Here is a 22,662-nt window from a genome sequence, read left to right on the forward strand (position 1 = left end):
TGTCAATATGGCTTACAGGGACTTTCCCACCTTCTAGAGCTATCACATGCCATCCTCCCCCTTGCTCTCACCAGGTTTAAATTACTGAATATCCTATATCTTCACCTGACTCTGGACCTGTAGTATGAGGTGCCCCTGCCCCAGGCCTATTTTATAACATTCAGCATATTTGTTTTTAATACTTTATAATTTAATATATGTATTTCTCTCTCATGAGAAAAGGGAATTTGTTCCCTACTTTTTCCCTAAATTCACAATCATTGCTTGGTTTACAATACATATTAGTAGAAGGAATAGTGTCATGAACTACTGTAAATACTTGGCTTCAGAAGCAGGAAAGCAAGGGATGATGTAAGTTAATTATTCGAAATAATTTAGAACTAATAAGGCCTTTAAATACTTTTACATTCTATAAAAGCAAGATACATAAGAATAATATATGTCATCTAGTAAAATACAAATCTTAAGTTATAGAATATATGTCTATCAATAGACTTGTTTATATAACATGTAAAATGTATATGTTTATATAACATAAAAATATGGCTAGTTACATTGTAACATAAATACATATAAATATATGTATGTATACAAATAAATGATACATAATTAGAGAATAAAAGCTATTTTTACAAACCTAGCATTTCAAAAGTAAAATAATGACCTTTCAATTTCTATATGCAATGCTGCTGTGTTGGCCTTAATTTTAGTAACCTCTCTGTAACATCCAAAACTGTCTTTCTTGCTTCCTTTTCAGACACTGAATTTTTCTTCATCTTTCCCTTTCTCCTTAACTGTGCTTTCTTTTTCTTCTATCTCATTACCCTAAATGTTGTGATTTTTGCTATCTTCCCCTCCACCCTAAGAACCTGGTAGAGTGTCTGTCTTCATGTGTGGAACACAACAAAAATGTTACATGAGTGACTACATTACTAAGATCTTAATATTGAAACTTCCTCGGTATGATTGTAAAAGGAACCAAAGGATTTTTGAAAGATTCTTTGATTTTAAGTGTCATGCAATAAAAAGTAGATAACCTAGTAACTATAATTCCAAAAAGGTATTACCCTGGCATATTTGGGGAACAAATTAAACTGAAAGTCAGAGACCAGGGTTATAATTTTTAGGTAAGAAATTATATGCCACAGAAATCAAAGTTCATGTATTCAACTGTAACCTTATTGGACATTAGTTTCTACTTTTGTAGACATGAATACAGTGCTTTTATATTATGCTAATATTTACCTCTTGGACAATTTGGTGTCAGTCAAAATTTTTAATAAATTTCATGCTATTTGTAGTAGCAAAATACTGCCAAATATATCTTCTAAAAATGCATATTATTGTATAATTTCTTAGTATCTTCAGTGATTCTTCTTGCTAACATGATAAAGTCTAAAATGTACGTGGCATTCAAGGCATGGTCTGATACATCACTCTGTAGCTTCACTTCCTGATGCTGTTGCTCCCTCCTTCTCCTCCCTCTCTGCATGCTTCTGCACTATGCAATAGGCATGGCAGTCCTGGGACATAAGTGTGTTTGTGCTTTCATTCCTTTGCTCATGTGTTCTGCGGCCGAAAAATCTCTCCCCTGTAGACCATGCGGTTTTTCTCTTACCATTTAGAGCTACCACACAGGCTGCTTCCTTAGATGCCTTATGTTCACTAGCTCCATCTGAGATACAAACACCTTCCTCCATACTCTCTAAAAACCACATGTAAGTTTTATTATGAAATTTATCATGTTAAATTACAGTTCTTTGTGAAATTTCTCTATTATTTTTTCTAAGCTCTGAAAGCTACATAAAAACAGAAACAATACTAGGGTCATTCATCTTTATGTCACAATGGCCTAGCCCAGAACATGGCACCAAATTAAGATTTAGTAAATATTGGATGGATGGGATGGACAGAAAGACAAACAGTTAGATTTCACCAATTCCAAATACTTAGAGTACACATTTAATGTGAGACTCCTCTACAGTGATTCTAGTTCATTTCATAAAATAATAGTAATTGCTTTGACTATATCTTCTAGAAATTTAGGAAATATACATTATGTTTAGAGAACAAGGATTGATAGTTTGAAAAATATCAGAGAACTGTGTCAAGAAAATTGGAAATAAATTATATATTAATAATTAATTTGTTTACTTTTTTCTCATACTTAAGATTTGCTTCCTCTGAACCTTAAAACGTAGCTTTGGGCCGGGCGCTGTGGCTCACGCCTGTAATCCTAGCTCTTGGGAGGCCGAGGCGGGCGGATTGCTCAAGGTCAGGAGTTCAAAACCAGCCTGAGCGAGACCCCGTCTCTACTATAAATAGAAAGGAATTAATTGGCCAACTGATATATATATAAAAAATTAGCCGGGCATGGTGGCGCATGCCTGTAGTCCCAGCTACCCGGGAGGCTGAGGCAGAAGGATCACTCGAGCCCAGGAGTTTGAGGTTGCTGTGAGCTAGGCTGATGCCACGGCACTCACTCTAGCCCGGGCAACAAAGTGAGACTCTGTCTCAAAAAAAAAAAAAAAAAAAAAAAACGTAGCTTTGATTTAATATATAAGAGCACGTTGTCTTAAAACGTGTTCATTATTTGTCATATATACTAATGTAGAAATTTGCACTGTAGTTTATTTTGATTTTTTAAAACTTTGAGCTTTAAATAAATTACATTGTGCTTAAACATTAGCATTAGCATTAGACAAACATGGGTTAAGCCTTACTTTTGCCACCTAATTAATGATAGAAGCTTGGCCAAGTTACATAATGTCTCTAAAGTTATAAATATTTGAGACCTGGGATTACTATTAGTTCCTTTCTAATAAAGCGTGTCAGAGATTTAATAAGATATTGTATACAAAGCTCTTAATAATGTTCAGAATGTCATAAGCTTTGATATATTTTAAATCTTAATCTTTTAGTTATTACTATTGAAATAATGTATTATCCCTGGTTAGATAATATATTATACAAAGGCTTTATCAGCTTTCTCTTCTCTCTCGTATGTCCTGTCACTCCCCCCAACTTCGCTCTTGATGCTCAGGCTACACTTTACTTATTCTTTCTTCCCTAAAGAATACTCTTTCTCAGAACACTCACCCCCAAACTACTACCTTGTCTTTTTTAGTTCCTAAACTATGAAGAATCCATCCTCACATATTTTACTTTCTCTCCTATAATTTATTCTTTAACCTAGTGTAATTGTTCTGTGTGTACAGGGTGTGGCACGGATAAGCAATTGCATCTGGACTCTGCCACTGTGCTTCTGCTAGCCTCTGATTGCTGCATTTCAGAAATGTCTCACTTTTGTTCCTAATGCCCATATCTAAAATATTCCTGTTTCATATTCCAATTAATTTTGTCACACCACTTTTAACTATTTTCGATTATTTTTATAATTTTTCATTTCTCTAAGCAGTTTCTTAACTGACATGTGTTTTTCCTGGCACTCTTCAAATTTGGAATAAGTGGACACTGTTATATAAATAAATAAAATATTATCTACAAATCGACCTAAATTACTGACAAAAATATAATGTATTTTAATACATTTTACTTGTTACATGAACACTTTTAGAAGTGTGTTTCCATTTAGCAGTGACTTTAGTAGGCAAACATATTATTCTTTTGTTTAAACATTTACTTAAGGTAAATATAGCAAATGTGTCTATGCTAATCACAATACTATGTGACAGTGATTTTAAAATATTGGAAACCTGTATATATTATTCAATAATGCTGTTCTAAATTACAGATTTTGTCTTAAAAAAAGATTGGTCATCATGACTTTCCTCTACCCACTGACAAATAAATAATATGCTAATTGAAATAAATAGCCCATGCATATAAGGACTGTTTTCATACAAATTAATAGATAAATGAGTAAATAAATTTTAATTGCATGAGACTCAAATTTAACTAATGATTTTTTTAGGGTTGAAAGGTAAATTTAAATCATCCCTCCCCTTTTAGGTTAAAAGAAAACGAACTACAACATTGTGTTTACCATAAAACATAATCTTCATTTGTGAAACTTTGTATATTCTAGTTAAAAATATAGTATGCACTGGAAGACAGGTATAAGACACTTACAATTAAATATTTTGAAAAAAAAATGTTTATATAGGTAAAGCTATTAATATAAATACATACTAAAGACATATTAATTGGTATGTATAAAGATGCAGTGCAGGAAAGAACAAGTAGGGAGATTGCAAGTAATTTTGGTAAATTGTGAGATTTAAAAGACCATGATGAAGAGAAAGAATAAACAAGATGGGTAGGTGAGTTACCAGATCCTTGAAATCCTCACAAAACTATTTGGATGCTATATAATCATCAGTAGAAAAAATTGGAAAAATAAGGAAAGGATTGACATGCTGATTGTGGTAACTCAGATATGACTTAGAGGAGGGACATACTCTAGATGGCTGTTTTCATTTTCCACTTATGAAATAAGAATCTAGACAGAGAAAGATTGAAAATTTAAAAGCAGGAATGCATACATAGATTGCTCTAGAAAAGAGAAAGCACCTCTTAGTGATAAGTGATAATTAACAGATTGACAAAAAAGGATAGTGGTTATCTCTTGGAAGAGAAAGAATTAGCAAGGATCATATGTGTGATAACTACTTCATACCTATACTTATCATATAAATATTTAAAATGATAAATGAAAACCTCAAAGGCAGTGTACATTTATTCCTGATTTTCTTGTGGTACTAGATCAGGCCATTTAACAATGCTGAGTTTCAGGAAGAATTCATCTTTCACTCAAGCATTCTTAGTGAAACACTTCTTTGGAGGAATTTGTCATAGAATATGAATGTTCTTCTTAAACTCTGTATATGTCTGTGACAGTTAAATAAAGCAGTTTCCAGTCAGGGAAAAAAGGAAAACAGAATCCTACATATTGTGGCCATTGTAGTGAACTATATTCAAGAATCATATGAACAGAATATATGCTGCCCATTTATTGTAGTATAGCAATCTGATTTAATAGAAAGAAAAGAGGAGCGGAAGGGAGGGAGAAATACAGACACATACACACATGCATACATCAAAAATGTTCACCTTAAAAAAACTTCTAGGAGGGCTTTCTAGAATAATTTATACAGATTTTAGGAAAGAAAAGAAATTAATCTCTTTGAGACTTTCCAGAAAATATAAGGCAATAAATGTCACACAGACTGGCATCTCTAATGCTTCTGTCCAGTGAGGTAGAAACTAGTTTTCTGCTTGACTGCTCAGCCCAGGAGCAATGACTTTCAGCAAGAAAACAAAACAAACTGGGACAAGAGGTGCATTAAGGAAAAGCTTAAAGATGTCTGTTGAAACATTGAGTGCTATTTTCACAATATTAATTGGAGAATATTTTGTCTATACTATTATATTTTGAGAAATAACTTGTAAGCATACCACTGTTAAGTACATTCTATTACTTTGTTTTTATTCTCTTATTAATAGGGTCCTATAATTTAGTTGATCACATTTTTCTTGGCACTAGAATGTTACAATTAGAGACAAACTACTTTTTTAAAACCAATTTAAATTACATTCACAAATGGCAAATTCTCTTCCAATGCAGTCAAGATTCAAGACTGTCTATTGATAGAGATGTCTATCATTTTTCAATAATCCAAAGATATTCTCATAGTGATGATGATACTGTTTATCTACTGTGTGGATCCTTGCAAACAGTTATTAAACTATTCCACAGTACTCTAGTTAAAGAGATTTGATGGCTTTATTTTATGTATGTAAGACACTATTTTATGTATGACAGTATTTTATGTATGTAAGACTCTATCATAATGTAGAAAATATTTTAAACGTTTTATCAGTATTGAAAGTATTTTTTTTCATCAGTGGCATCATTTAGAATTTATTTTTCCACAGATCACTTTTCTGTTATCTTTTATATTTCTTATATGTCTTAAAGCGATAGAAATTCTTGAGCTTTTTCACTGAACATGTATGTTTTATCTTCATGGGGATGGGAGTGGAGGATAGAGGGATGGTGGTAAATAATGGATTATTTTGATAACACATTATTAATGGCATAGTGCATGGTATAGACTGCTAAATATGTCTATATCAATCTGTTATTTTGTCTTAAATCTGGAAACTGCTGCTGTTTGGGTACAGGTGGGGACCCCCTGAAGATGTATTGATGTTTTCATTAACATTTCGCAGAGTGAAACTGCTTCCAGTCAATTCAAATGGAAGGATGTGTAAAGGCATTTTTTTTTTTTTTTTTTTTTTTTTTTTTGAGACAGAGTCTCGCTTTGTTGTCCAGGCTAGAGTGAGTGCCGTGGCGTCAGCCTAGCTCACAGCAACCTCAAACTCCTGGGCTCGAGCGATCCTTCTGCCTCAGCCTCCCGAGTAGCTGGGACTACAGGCATGAGCCACCATGCCCGGCTAATTTTTTATATATATATCAGTTGGCCAATTAATTTCTTTCTATTTTATAGTAGAGACGGGGTCTTGCTCTTGCTCAGGCTGGTTTTGAACTCCTGACCTTGAGCAATCCGCCCGCCTCGGCCTCCCAAGAGCTAGGATTACAGGCGTGAGCCACAGCGCCGGGCCAAAAGGCATGTTTTCTTATTTTCAGCCTTGTGCTTGCTTTAAGCTTCATCATTCTCTTCTACCTTAAATTCCCAAAGTGAATAGAATATGCTGACCTATGTTTATGTATTTTAAAGACCTATTAATATTTTGTGTGGAGGAGGAAAAGCCTGCATATTTCACTTCTCTTCCTAATGTTTAAAGGGCAGCGCTCTTTTTAGATGGTCTTTATACCCTAAGAATCAATGGCCGGGAACAGGAGCAAAAGAAAATGAAGTCAGAGGACAGAATAGTGTGTATGTAGTCTGTATGAGTAGTATTCTTCCTACCAAGATTCTTTTTAAAAGTCTTATTCTTGTATTCAGTGTAAATGCAGTTCTTATATCAGGAAAATTCAAATAGGGTGGCACAAGCGATCCTGAAAGCAATTTCTACTCTCAAATTCTATGTATTTTATTGCACAATTAAAGGGTGCAGAGCTTGTCTTATTCATCATTATAATAGACTTAGAGTAACAGGCAACTTTTAACAAAGTGCTAGCATTTACATATTTTTTCAGCCAGACTGACAATTCTTACATTTTGAGTTTTCTATAGTTATTGCAGTTATGGAAAATTTCTCCAGGTTTTTATGAGGTTAGGCCAGTAATATTAATCTTCTACACTAAGTGGGCTCATTTTCATAATTGTAGACAACTAGTTTTTTCCCCTGTTCTCTAATAAAACTATGTTATAAAAAACCTGGTGGAATATCTTTTGAATATTAATTCATATTAATCTAACAGGTAAGAAGTTTCTTGTATAATAAAGGGATTAATTTTAGGGTCATAAAATTTTATAACAAGACAAAATAATTGGGTGCATTCCTATCCTCGTTAATTTTCTCAGATCATTACCATATCCTAGAATGCATGTTTTTATTTTATCCTTTATCCCACACAGTTCTCTTTTTAAGGCACCAATTTCCAGTTACTTTAAGAAGGCTCACTTTCCCCATTCAGACTAAGGTACTATGATATACAAATAGCAGTGTTCTCTTTGTCTACAGAAAATTAAATAATAATAGATCAAGGATCTCTTCCTTAAGACTTTATTTAGAATATCCCCATCAGTGGCTTTTAACTAGGGACTATTTTTCTCCCCAGGAGACATTTGGCAATGCATAGTGACATTTTTGATCAACATGGTATGCTGATAGCATCTGGTAGGTAGGGATCAAAGGTGCAACCAAACATCTGTCAGTGCACTGAATAGCTCCCCACAACATAGAATCATCTGGTCCAAAATGTCATTAGTATCAAGGGTGAGAAATATTGATTAATTACCTACATTGATGCTAGACCATGAATAGCCATAGTCTGGATGTTGTTCCCTGACAAATTATATTACCATTTTCCATTCTTATGGCCAAAACTCTGTTGGTGACTATCATGGAAAAACATTAAATGTTCTGCTGAAGCACTGCTAGATTATATCTATTGCTTCTCTGTTATCTATGTGGACTGCCACATTATCATTAAAGGAAATTAAATTGGGCTGTCACAATTTTCTCTTTGACAAAGACACACTGATTGCTACCCAGGACACTGCATTGCAAGTCATTACCAATGATTGCACATTTATAGTTTGGTGGTTTGCCCTGGTATTTCATATGGTGTTGGAGTTAATTTGACCAGTACGTAATAACCAGGGTTGCCTTTTCCATCTGTAAAAGAAGAAAATGAATGAATTGAGATTTTAATATAGATACAGCTGTCAAGGTTTTGTTTTTTTCTATACATTTTATTTGCTCTCTCGTTTTTCCTCTGTTTAGAGCATTCTCTGGATGTATTAATATTTTCATCTCCCAAGTATATGCATCACTATCCCCAAATTAAACCAGATTATCTTTGTATTTCTTTGAAACTTTACATTTCATACTGTTCCTTCCACTTAGAAAATATTCTCCTGTGTAAAGCCCATCCATTCTTTAAGACCAAGACTTCCTATTATGTCTTAATCCATCTTTCCTTCCCCAAGCTAAAAGTAAACTCTTTTTATCTGGGTCCCAATACTTTCTACTCTTCTAACTCATCTTCTGCCATGTTATATGGTTCACCTTTTAAGAGGTTATATATCAAAATGTCTTGTTTATTAATATATTCTTATGGAATTACACTGTTTGAAAAAGAATACACATCTCCATCATCTAAAATTAAAGGGCCTTCATACAGATCTTCCTTTCTTAACTAAAAGAACAAACCTAAAATCCAAGATATTATTATGATAAATAATTATTTCTGACAGCAGATACGGCTTTCTATATTTATAAAAAAATATATATATATTCCTAAGTCACTCTAGTATTACAGTGGTTTAGAAGTATGTCTTTGATATTGACACCAAGAATGACTTAGCAAAAGACTGAGGTAGTCTCTTTATACAATGATTTCTAAAAAAATTCCCAATTTACGAGTTATTTGTGGGCAAGACATAAATTTGTGCCATCTCACACCTCTTAGCTCTGTTCCTTAAGCATCTAGAGCAATGTATTTTAGAATTATACTTAGCAACTATTTGAATAAATTGAATTTTGCCATATTTATTATATATAATAATTGATAAATATTTTGGGTCTAGCATCTATAGCTTTAAACAATAGTCCCTATGTATTTTTAGCTCATTCAACTTTTTGGGAGAAAAAAGATACATTTTTCTCACCCTTAGATTGAGTTTAAAGTATTTTGACAATGAGATAATGCATATACATATATTTAGAGTACTTAGGATAGTGTGTCCATATACCTTACCAGTTATTATTTTTATTTCTGTTCCTAACACCTCAGAACAAGCAAAAATTCTTTTCCTTTGCCATATATAAATGGTATACATTGTTGCATGATATATCTGAAATCCCCTGAAAAAATGTTTTCTAAAATAACTTTGGGCAGCAAAACTTATCCTGAAGGTTATTTGCTTGTTATTTCAGTTACCTCCTAATTACCTCTTTAATATTGCAATCTATAATTAACTATTTCTCCAGTCCCCCTTATACTTCCATTCTGTTGTTAGGATTTTTTGTTCCTTTCTCTTTGTCTGCTATTTGTACAATTATTTTAAAATATTTTAAATTTATATATCCAGTATATTTAGTACAATATTTTTTCAGATTAAGGGCACTGGATCTATCTGAAATCAACTTTAACCAACATGTTCAGCAGGGAAAACCTTATTAAACACCAAGTTTTCTTCTAGACTGTTGTATTGTCACCTCTAATCATGCCTTCTAACTACATCACCTTAAATCATGATAAACTTTCTTTTATACTACTCTTGATGTTTTCTAAGTAATTTGTATTGTTTTTCTCTGTTTTGGAGTTCTGCACTCGTATATTGATTTAATTAGAATTAAATACCCAGTTTAGAATTTTTTAATGGTCTTGAGAGTTCTTTTTAAATTGTACAAGTTGGCAAGAAATCAGTTCAAATTCTCCATATATTTTTGTCTGTCGTTTTAAGCAATACTAATCCCAAAACAAAGTACACTCTACACATTCACACACTTAAATTTAAATCTATGGGTTTTTTGTAGTTTTACAGTTTGGGGCTTCTGTGTATAAATGTGCCTAGGAAAGTGCGTAGAACAGAGGAGGCACTTAATAAATATCTAAGTGAATTGAATAGCTATGCATTTTAGGGACAATAGAAAAGAAAATGGTAGCTTTGGAGAACAAGGCATGAATGCTCATATTTAAGATCTAACCAAAGAATATGGCAAAGCCTAATAAAGAATTGAAGTTTGTCTGTAGGGCTCTCGTATTCTTCCCACATCCTCCATTGTTTAAAACCTTTTCACATTTTGCTTCTCTCAAGTAGCCATTAACACTATGTGTGACTCTCTAGTGGCTTTTCAGTGGGCATGCTACACCTGCTAGAAAACTCTTTTTTAGAAAAGAAATTTCAAACTGTCAATGCAGCCCCAAACCTTGCTATTTTTGGCCTCAACAAAGTTTTGAAGCCATTTAAAATAGAGACTAAAATTTTAAAATCTGGGTCTTTCTACTTTTGAACAAAATAGATCTCACAATACAAACACAGGGCCTCTATTTCTTCACGACAGTAATCTTCTGGAGCCAGCCTTGACAGATGGGACTTAAACTCAGCTCAGCACATCCACCTCCATTTTCTTAATCTCATACTAAGCTGCTTCACCCATGTTGCCTTCTGGCTCGTGTAGGCTTTTGTGTTTATGACCTCCGCTGCTGTCAAGATAATCCTCTGTTTTCATCCCCAATAAAACTTCCCTTTTGTGACTTGTATTTTATTCTAATTTTTTTGTATTTTTAATTATTATGAATGCATAGAAATTATACATATTTATGAGATACATGTGATATTTTGATACAAGCATACAGTGTGTAATGATCAAATTAGGGTAATTGGGATATCCATCAGCTCAGGCATTTATCATTTCTTTGTTAGGAAATTCCAATTCCACTCTTTTAGTTATTTTGAAATATATGATAAATTATTGTTAATCACAGTCAATGTATTGTGTTACCAAATACTAGATCTTGTTGCTTCTATCCAGAAGGGAATAAAGAGGAGATGGTTGCTGGGTATTCTAATGTTTTATCACTACCAGCAACTTAAAAGTAACCTCTGACAACATTGTCATAGTCAAAAAAATTTAATAATGATGATAAATTCAAGTCCTGAAGAAGCTGAAAGTTCTTTTCAAACTGCATATTAAAATAGTTATATATGGTACCTTTGTGCAAGGTAAACTCTTATCTCTTGTGTTTAAGTAATAAAAAGGTGAACAAACATTGATCAATCACTATACTTGTTATATGCTCTTAGGTGTCATATCTAAATAACCTAGCTAGAAATACTGCACCATGATGCAAAGCCAGTCATAGGAGAAAAAGTGGTTCAAGCAAAATTTTTATTTGGTATTCTTCTCTCTTTGATGCCTCTTTGTTAGGCATCATTGTCTTCAGTGCTCACCCTTACCAATCCAATACATGAAGAATGTGTCCCAATCCTGTTTCCTAAATCAAGAGTCTGGATATTTGAGCTACTGTAAGAATCTCGCAGTCATCCACTAGAATATGTTAAAATGTGATTGTTTATCTATATTAAAAGCAAAATATATTCTTATATTTCTAGAAGTGTTCATGCAATTTTAAATATGTTCTTTGTATTGCAAGATGCCAAAAGATAGCAGCTTATTAATACAATAGTTTACAATAGTTGTTAATAATCATTTTTATGCCAGTGCCCAGCATATGGCATCCAGCAATACTGTTTTTGCTGAAGGATGAATGAATCAATGGACTTGATTGAAAGATATCTTTATTTGCCAAGTGGATAAAATTGATTTCTAACATTTACTTCTATGGATTTCTACTGCCTAGAAGTCAAATAAGTTTGATTGTTTTTGCTTGGTTTTGCTTTTCTTTTTATCAAAATAATTTCTCCTCTTATCTCTCAAAAGTATTTCTCATAACCAATGTACATTTGAAAATATGTATTTTGAATGGTTAATAAGAAGGCTTTCACTATAACAAAGTCTGCACACCTACTTGGGGTCTCCTAATAGGATGTTATGTTATAAAGGGCCCCTCTGTAGGAATGTACCTGTTGTCACTTAGGAGGAATTAGAATATCTTTACATTTGACAGCAATATACTTTTAGAACACTCTCCTGATAGTAGTTTATTGGAAGCTATTTAGCTTGAAAACAGTACTACCTTCCCTCTGAAGACATAATACCTTTGATTTTGTGGGAACATATGCTAGAAGTTGAAATTTTAAGACTTCATCTTTGTTATGATATGGAACTTTTTGTCAGATAATTTTATTGAAAACAAATACTCTGTGCTTTGGTCACTTTAGGCACAAGGACTTTGACCAAGTGCATGTAGTGCTTTCTCTGGGCAGTATTTTCTGTTAGTATTTTGCATAATTTTTAATTGAGAAAGTTATAAGATATCAATTTTTATTTTATTACTATTTAATTATGGTCAGTTGATATCAGAAGTATGGCATGCATACTTTTTTACAAGTAATTTTTTTTAATTTGAAATGCTGGTTTATCAAAAACATAATTTTCTATAGAAATAAGATTTTTTGAAAGAACTAATATTTAATAGGTGTTTGCAGCGTGCCAAGTATTTTCCACAATTGTCTCATTTGATCTTTATAAAAACTCTATGACTTAATTGTAAGCATTATATAAAATGAAAATAATCAAGGGTGCATGAGAATAACTACCATGCCAAATAGCTGCTTTGGACACTACAGTTCCCCATATTCCTTAAGATTTCTTTGTGAGGAGAAACAAACTACAATTTCAAAATCACTGTATCCTATTTTATAGACTCAAGACATTTATTCATTCCCATCCAAGTATTTTAGATATTGGAAATACACATAAACTTCAATAAATCTTTAGGACATTGTTTCATATTATAATATCTATTAAGGAAGCCATTGGGGGCGGAATACATGAAGGAAGCAGAAAAAGGATAACAAAGTAGATAAAAACCACAAAGGAAATGAATTTAGAAATAATAAAAAAGCAATGAAAGCACAGAGTCTTGAGAAAATGTGACCTAATGAATAAGGTATAATTATCAGCTCCAAATTTTATAGACTCATATTTTTTCTATTATTTTTATGCCTTTAGTATTTGGTGACTGGGGAAGAGTAGAGAATTAATGTCTTTAGATTTTAAAAAAAGAAAAGAAAGCCTTTTATAAAGAACATGCAACTGAAAGACAGAAGTCCTGAGATCTAGTTCTAAATAGGCTGCTGAATATTTGGGTAACTTTGAGTATATAAGTTTATTTTAACTATAGATATTCAAAATGATCTCTTATGTCTTTTGATATCCTAAAATTGTATCATTCTACAGCCCTTTGATTCTTAGAGAACAAGTTTATGACAAATTAACCAAATGAAATTGAAAATAGCTGACATCTCACAAGCTATATACTTTATCTGATTTAAATAAAGGTTACAATGGATTTCTATTGCAGTCAGTTCTTTTTGCTTCATATAGAAGTTACTAAAGCATTAAGAATAAACTAAAATTATTAAGGAATAAAATTGAAGGAAGATATAAAACTCAATAGTCATGAAAATATTGAAAGATTAAATATAGAAAATTTGTCCAAATTATTCCTTTTTGAGGAAAAAAAAAGACATTATAAAATTTGAGGATTTCATTTCAAGACATTGCAGGACCAGAATAGAAATGATAACCACTTCAAGAGGTAAAGGTAGGAATGGGAAGATAGATATAATTATTGAACTTAACATGGTAAATAAATATCATCAACAAATGGAATTTAAATTTTAAATGGTTAACACAAACACTCTGGGAATAAATTTTGTAAATAATCTCATATATATATATATTAATTTCGATGGAAAATGAGGTTTTAGAGTTCTTCTAAAAGTCTGAAATATAAGCCTACATAAACAATCAGCTTGGTGCTTGATTTCAAAACTCACTTATAATGTTAAATGAGCTATAATTTAAAAACAACCAATTTAAAAAAGAAAAAATTATTTTTTCATTAATTGCATTTATGATCAATACTTGAAATTATATATAAAATTTTTATTTTATTATGCTGTGATAGCTAAAACAGACATGAAATCATTTTATTAAATGTAAATTATGAAGTTTTTTTGGTCTTTATTTTTTCCTTGATAATAAAGTACTCTATTTTGTTTACTTGATTATATAGACAAAAGGTTCTCAAACCATGACACCTGCTGGCGCCCAGAAGAAAGTTAAGAGAACTCTGCCAAATCCACCTCCTGAAGAGACTTCCACGGGCACTCAGTCGACATACAGCACCATGGGCACAGTTTCCAGGAGAAGGATCTGCAGGACCAACACTATGGCACGAGCCAAGATTCTCCAGGACATAGACAGAGAGCTTGATCTTGTGGAAAGGGAATCTGCAAAGCTTAGAAAGAAACAAGCAGAACTTGATGAAGAAGAAAAGGAGATCGATGCCAAGCTGCGGTACCTGGAAATGGGAATTAACAGGAGAAAAGAGGCATTATTAAAGGAGAGAGAAAAGAGAGAGCGAGCCTACCTCCAGGGAGTAGCTGAGGATCGTGATTACATGTCTGACAGCGAAGTGAGCAGCACCAGACCAACCCGAATAGAAAGTCAGCATGGCATTGAGCGACCAAGAACTGCTCCCCAAACTGAATTCAGCCAATTTATACCACCACAAACCCAAACAGAATCTCAACTGGTTCCTCCCACAAGTCCTTACACGCAATACCAATACTCTTCCCCTGCTCTTCCTACCCAAGCACCCACCCCATACACCCAGCAGTCCCATTTTCAGCAACAAACCTTGTTCCATCAGCAAGTTTCACCTTACCAGACTCAGCCCACATTCCAAGCTGTGGCAACAATGTCCTTCACGCCTCAAGCTCAACCTACCCCAACCCCACAACCTTCTTATCAGTTACCATCACAAATGATGGTGATACAACAGAAGCCACGGCAAACTACATTATATCTGGAGCCCAAGATAACTTCAAACTATGAAGTGATTCGCAACCAACCCCTGATGATAGCACCTGTTTCTACCGATAATACATATGCTGTTTCTCATCTTGGTAGTAAGTACAATAGTTTGGACTTAAGAATAGGTTTGGAGGAAAGAAGTAGCATGGCAAGCAGTCCAATATCAAGCATATCTGCAGATTCATTCTACGCAGATATCGATCATCATACTCCACGAAATTATGTCCTAATTGATGACATTGGCGAGATTACCAAAGGAACAGCAGCATTAAGCACCGCGTTTAGCCTTCATGAAAAGGATCTGTCAAAAACGGACCGTCTCCTTCGAACCACTGAGACACGTAGGTCTCAAGAAGTGACAGATTTTCTAGCACCTTTGCAGACTTCTTCCAGATTGCATAGTTATGTGAAAGCAGAGGAAGACCCAATGGAGGATCCTTATGAGTTAAAGCTTCTGAAACATCAGATTAAGCAAGAATTTCGTAGAGGGACAGAGAGCTTAGATCACCTTGCTGGTCTTTCACATTATTACCATGCTGATACTAGTTACAGACATTTTCCAAAATCTGAAAAGTATAGCATCAGTAGACTCACACTTGAAAAACAAGCAGCAAAACAATTACCAGCAGCCATACTTTATCAAAAGCAGTCAAAGCATAAGAAATCACTGATTGACCCTAAAATGTCAAAATTTTCACCTATTCAAGAAAGTAGAGACCTTGAACCTGATTATTCAAGCTACATGACTTCTAGCACTTCATCTATTGGTGGCATTGCTTCCAGGGCAAGGCTTCTTCAAGATGACATTACTTTTGGCCTCAGAAAAAATATTACAGACCAACAAAAATTTATGGGATCATCTCTTGGCACAGGACTAGGCACCTTAGGAAGTACCATACGGTCAGCTCTGCAGGATGAAGCAGATAAGCCATACAGTAGTGGTAGCAGATCAAGACCTTCCTCCAGACCTTCCTCTGTCTATGGGCTTGATTTATCAATTAAAAGGGATTCTTCTAGCTCTTCCCTAAGACTGAAAGCTCAAGAGGCTGAAGCTCTAGATGTTTCTTTTGGCCATGCATCTCCCTCTGCCAGAACTAAGCCTACCAGTTTGCCAATTAGTCAGAGTAGAGGAAGAATACCAATTGTGGCCCAGAATTCTGAAGAAGAAAGCCCACTCAGTCCTGTTGGTCAGCCAATGGGAATGGCCAGGGCTGCAGCTGGACCCCTGCCACCAATATCTGCAGATACAAGGGATCAGTTTGGATCAAGTCACTCATTGCCCGAAGTTCAGCAACATATGAGGGAAGAATCAAGGACTCGAGGCTATGACCGGGACATAGCATTCATCATGGATGACTTCCAACATGCCATGTCAGACAGTGAAGGTAAATTGGGCCTCAAACTACCCTGTTTCTCCCAAAACTCAAACTCTTATTTTTCTGCATGTTTGATTTTCCTTCTCCAAAGATGTATTCTACTTTTCTTGTTGTGTCTTTTGCATGTTCACTTCAATTTCATTTCTTATAAATGGAAATTTTATCTTGTGTACAGATTTTGTAGCATGCTTTTCTTTATTTAGTTTCAGCTTATTCTTTTATTGTTCTGTTTCTTGATTGTTTGCTTGATTTGTTTGGTGTTGGCTTTTTAATAACCATTATTGAATGATTCTGTCAATAAAATATGGTCATCCTGTAATCCATAGTTGGAATGTTTTTCATTGTATGTTTCTTTCATTTTTTAAAATGTGTTTTGAAAGTTATTGGTCAGTTTATTTTAGTTTGTGAAATTATTAAAGTTTAGAGCCATGAAGTACTATGCTGATAGACTTTGTAGTAGAGAAATATTTATGGAATTTTTATGAGATCAGTGTTGATTAGTTCAGAGGATGTTCTCTTGGGAAACTTTGGGATAAGTCTTTGATGTTAATATAATGCAGAATTTTATAATTCTCCTTAAATAAAAGATTTATGTTTTACATATATATCTCTCTTTCACTGTGAATATAACTAGTGACAAGTTTGTACATTTTGCATTACATGCTAGGAAGCTTACCACTAAATAAGATACTGAAAATAAATAATTTTATTACTATGTGTGAAGCATTCTTTAAATTTAAAATTGTAAATTTGTAATTTACTTTTGGTGACTTTAGCTTGGAATTCAAGCCTTCCTCATTTGCTCATTTAGTCTTTTTCTTGGCTTTCTTTTTGTATTATCCTATGCTTTTGCACCAAATTGTTTTGCTTGTTTTTCATATTGAAGAAGTGCTTTAACCCAAGTACATACTTAAATAAAAACTACCTTAAAGTAATTTTTGTTTAATAAATTCATAGAATTTTTAAAAATTATCTAGTTTAAGTCTCATTGTAAAGGTGAGGGAGAAGTGGTACAGGGTGTGAATAGCTTTGCCCATACCAAGAGTATTCATGACTCTTGGTTCTTTCTTCCCCTGCCTCTGGTTTATGTTTGAATGTGGGTATGGATGGAGTTCTGGAAATAAAATATTATTTTATGCCTTTGGAGACATCACAGAACTATGCTAACTATGAACATCTTCCCTTTCAAATCTAACGTCTTTCTTGAGGGCTCACAGGAAAATACATGTTTTTATGAAAAGGATTTTCTTTCTCCTTCTGTATCTAGACACAGATATGATTTTAGAAATTCAAATCTAAATTTTTATTTTTTTACAGAACAGAAATAATCACTGAATCTGAAGGACAAACTGCTTTTTTTTGTGAAATTACAGTAGGCTAGTCACTTTTCTACAGGCTATTGGATCGACCACTTTTTATTGGCAAATAGTCAATGACATAAAATACTCAATTTATTTATTTTTTAATTTAGCCAATTGTTTGAATCTTTGTAGTTAAGTAAGAATTGTGATAGTATGTGGAAATGGTCTTTAATATTTTCCTTACTTTTTTATAATCCACATTTTATATGTATAAAATGACTACTACAGAAGAGTAAGAAGGTTCTTCAATAGTCATATCTATAGATTAATAAAATAAAACAAAAACTCTAGAGGGTCTATGCCATAAGTAAACACTTAAAGGTTGTGTGTTCATGATAATCATGTATATGGAAAGAATTTAACAAATTCATTGATTCATCACAGATATTTTGTCAACATGGTGCTGAATATATACATGTTTCTAGATATCCCATTATGTAGCATTTATTTACATATACTTTATAAAAATTACTGTTTTATTTCTCATTTATATGTTTGGATGACATATAAGTAATAATCATCAAAGACTATATGAAAAATTGTTGAAGTAGATGATGATTGAAAAATTTATAAAGTAGATGATGAGACATCATGCAACATACAAAATTATGAAATGTGGAAAGATGATACTAAAGGAGTAAACAATTAAAATTTAGAAGAAATTAAAATGTATTTAAAAATTAAGTACATGAGAAAATTTTTCATAAAATACATATTGATATAGAATTAGACAAAGGACAACTATAACAAATTGAATTATATATAATAGTATGTATGTCATTTGTAGTGATTATCTTTAAAAGATGTATGTGGTAAAATGTTACATATTTTCTTTGCTTTCATATTGCAAAAATATGTAACTTTTCTTCTAGAGAGACATGGTCTACTTTTCCTTTGAAATTTTGAATTTCTTGGGTATTGAAGGGAAAAAGTAGACACTATTTTTCCCAATCATGTAACTTCTGACATTTATGAACTCATGTAATATGAGGAATATTTTTAAGGAATTTTTAGCAAATATATACTATATCTGTATTTGAATGATATTAAGATAACTTTAAACAGTATAATATACTATAGGTTATTTACTGTCATGTGAACAAAACAAATTTATTGCTTTCAAATTTCTTACATGCTTTTTCCAAATTTAATTAAACGCTATGTTATAGACTATAAGATGGTTTTTAGGTGTATTTTGTGAGACTTTAGTTAATTTTGAAATATCTCCCTTGAGGTAAAAACTTAGGTAGACATAAATTATGTTCCTAATCCTTCTAGCTTGAAGAATGTTATATTTATTTCTACTACCACAGATCTTTTGTTGCAAACATTCTTCTAAAATGTTCATCCTATGCCCTCCCAAGAAGTATCAATATATACAGTCTTTTAAAAAAGATTTGATAAGAATTAGATACTGAAGATTAAACTATTCATGTAATTGTCGTATATGAACAATACTAGATCCAAAAATAACTTATTTGTATTTTACATCTAGGTGTTCAAGAAAATATTATTAATTTTTTAAAAGGGATGTTAATCTCCATCAAATTACATAAACTAATTTGGAAAATGTTATTATTGTCATAAAATTTAATTTTTAAAGTGGCCTTTAAAAACTTTACCATGGAAGATCAGACAATTGCAGTTAAAATGATTAACATTTATGTATAACTGGCTCTAAATGATGAAGGCAAAATCCAATAAAAAAACAGATTGTTTAATCTGGTTGCTCTTGGTTGATTATAAATTCCTGTGTAAAGGATAATAGGTATCCTCATTTAGTTACATACAGGGTTATTATAAGAAGTAACAGAAAATCAAAGTATGTAATCAGAATTGGAAATAAATCAACAAAATTTAGGTCAGGTGGAGATTCCCCTTTCTTTCTATAGACACAGCCAAAGTAAATACACATTTTATAGAATTCTATTTCAAATGCAATTGAGAAAGTAATATATGCAAAATTATGTACTATATTAATCAAATATTAATTTATTAAAATAAGTATGGTTATGGTTTTCCTTTAATGAGAAATCTAAAAGTCTATAAGAAGTAAGACATAATAGTGTTAGTGTGGTTGGGAATAATAAGTCTTCAGAGATTGATGATTAAATAATGGATTTATTTTATATTTGCTGATCAAATGTCTGTTACACTAAATGTTTTTGTAAGTTTAGTCACTTGGTTTCAAATTAAGACTACACTGTGGAAAACCATAAAATCATAAAGTAGATTGTGAAAAAAATGTGTATTTATTAATGAAGCCCAAGGGACAAATTAATGATTATTTTAAAATATGTTTTTAAATGTTTTCAACATTAGGATACTTAAATTTCTCTAGTCAATGACAAATTATTATTTGCTTCATTCATTCCACAAATATTTATTGAATGTTATGCCATGTGCAAGGCATTGTTTTTAGTGTTGAGGGGAAACAAAGAAAAAAAGAAAACATGAGCCTTGCCTTCAGCAGCTTAGAGTCTAATAAGTGAGATCAGTCAAGTACATAATGCAACCACAAACCAGGTGGGTACTGTTGTATTTTCTCAAATCTAAGAGTGAGTGCCTAAATGATGGCATATCCTCTCTCATTTCTTGTTTATTGGGAGAAATACTGTGGTTAATTACCAGTGTTGACCAAGATCACAGGAGGTATAGAGGTGAGTAGATGCATATGCTGTGGGTTTGCCAGCCCTGCCAGCAAAAAAATAATGGAAATGATCTAGGGGGAAAGGTCTGGGAGGAAGTTTTGGAAGGGAAGATAGGTAGGGCTGTAGACAGGAAGAGAAAACTATAAGATAAAGGAGAGAACTCAATACATGCCATTGTAGAAGCTGGAGTTTCAAGAAGGTGTAAATTGACGGCGTCATCCACAAATCTTTCAGGATGAGCACTTGAGAAGGGCTGCTCCCTCTGCCATTTAGGAAGTAGCAATGCATGCTAGAAACTACTAAGTAGGGATCCTTTTACAAAGGATAAAATAATTTTAAATAAGTCAAAGTCTAAATATTAAATAAAATAAGATTTTCAGTTCTTATATAATAGCCTTAAAAGATCTGAGAAATACTAATTAATGAGATAAAAAAAATTTTAAATAATAATTGTGTACTTTAAATATGGATGCATTTTCAAAAAAGTATTTTATGAGGTCAAGTTTTATCACAGTTTAAGTATAAAAAGCAGGTAATCAACTTTTCAATCTGATTTCTAACTCAGTGCTCTCTTCAGAAAATAATCATTTTATTTTTATTTTAAAATTATAATAGATATATTTTTACTATTAGACTACTAAGTGCTCATGGCACATATATTCCTAGCAATAACACCTGGGATTCTCTTAGAAATAAATGTTTTTATTGATTTGTGAATGTCATAGAATGTCATATTTTCAAAAAATATTAAAGCAAACAGCCACATACTAGCACTGGATTAATGTAATAGTGGAAGGTGACAGAAACTTTCATACTCAAGGAATACATTTTCTTTTGATTTTCAGTGGTGGTTTGTGGGGAGAGTATGAGAGAGAATGTACGTAGGTAGGAACTACTGGAATGAGGTTCAATATAATGATTCTTTTGAGGATTGGTCACTTGTTCATTTATTTATTCCATCACTATCTAAATTTCTATTTTCTCCTGATTTAAAATTTGATTGTGTTTTATTTTGTTCTGAGATTGTGAACATCTGTGTGCATCATTTTTTCCAGGTTATTCTATGGAACCAAATTTCTGACATAATTTTATTTTTAGCATAATATGAAAATAATTCTTCTAGTCCCATTAGGAGTCGTGTTTGAAATGCATGTATGGTTTATAAGCCTAGTGCATGTTAGTACTACAGAATGTCTGCTGCCTTCAATCATCTGCGTTAGCGGTGGTTGCAAGTGTTTGATATTTGCTTGGTCTTCAAAGCCTATCATCTGCGTCGAGAGGAAACAGATTGGTTTGATAAACCCAGGGAATCTCGTTTGGAAAATGGACATGGTCTAGACCGAAAACTGCCAGAAAGATTGGTCCACTCTAGACCACTCAGTCAACATCAAGAGCAAGTAAGTGCTATATTTAGCAATCTGCTTTAGATTTATATGTATATATACATGTATATACACACACACACACATATATATATTAAAAAAGTACTCAGTTCTGTTTTAGAATGGTCTCATTATTTTGAAATGAATGGGTTATTTGTCAGTCAATTTCACAAATGATTTTTTTCCATTAACTTAAAAGGAGTAAGTGTTCTATGACATCAACAGTGAGTTTTGGATGTTGGATTAGAGCTATGATACTTCTTCTGGGCAATTTAAGTGATTCATTCCTCCAACAGATCATTATTAAGTTTGTATAACAAATCCTTCACTGGTATACAAGAAGAGACTGAGCTTCTGAGACCATATGGAATATTGAGCAAAATAGATTTGAGTAATAGTCAATGCTTTCTAATAACCATATGTCCAGATGCTAAGAAATAGCAAATAAGAAGATGGCCAAACCAAGTCAGCTGTGATAGAAAGACTTCATTTGGAGGAGAAAAGGGAACTTCTGTTTTAGAGAGTCTATTATATGGAAATATTAGTTGTTTTGCATTCATTTTATTTCCAAAACTACTCACAGAAAGTACGTATTAATCATTAATATATTTTTGTAGATAAAGAAACAAACTTAGAGAAAAATTTCACAATTAGATACATATGATACAAAAATTCATCTTATTTTAAAGTAAATGAGGCCGGGCGCTGTGGCTCACGCCTGTAATCCTAGCTCTTGGGAGGCCGAGGCGGGCGGATTGCTCAAGGTCAGGAGTTCAAAACC

At 32.7% G+C, this 22,662-nt stretch overlaps 1 protein-coding gene across 8 annotated transcripts in view; it reads left to right on the plus strand.

Moving 5' to 3' along the window:
• PCLO (piccolo presynaptic cytomatrix protein) overlaps window positions 1-22,662 on the plus strand; it is a 356,900-nt gene that overhangs the window by 204,176 nt on the left and 130,062 nt on the right. For all 8 annotated transcript variants that reach the window (XM_012779513.3, XM_076006473.1, XM_076006474.1 and 5 more), the window contains exons 7-8: window positions 14,309-16,496; window positions 21,760-21,896. In XM_012779513.3, coding sequence (XP_012634967.2) covers window positions 14,309-16,496; window positions 21,760-21,896 — 2,325 coding nt within the window. The remainder of the gene's footprint in view (window positions 1-14,308; window positions 16,497-21,759; window positions 21,897-22,662) is intronic.

This window comes from Microcebus murinus, chromosome 9 (assembly GCF_040939455.1).
Source record: "Microcebus murinus isolate Inina chromosome 9, M.murinus_Inina_mat1.0, whole genome shotgun sequence".
Classification (NCBI taxonomy): Eukaryota; Metazoa; Chordata; class Mammalia; order Primates; family Cheirogaleidae; genus Microcebus; species Microcebus murinus.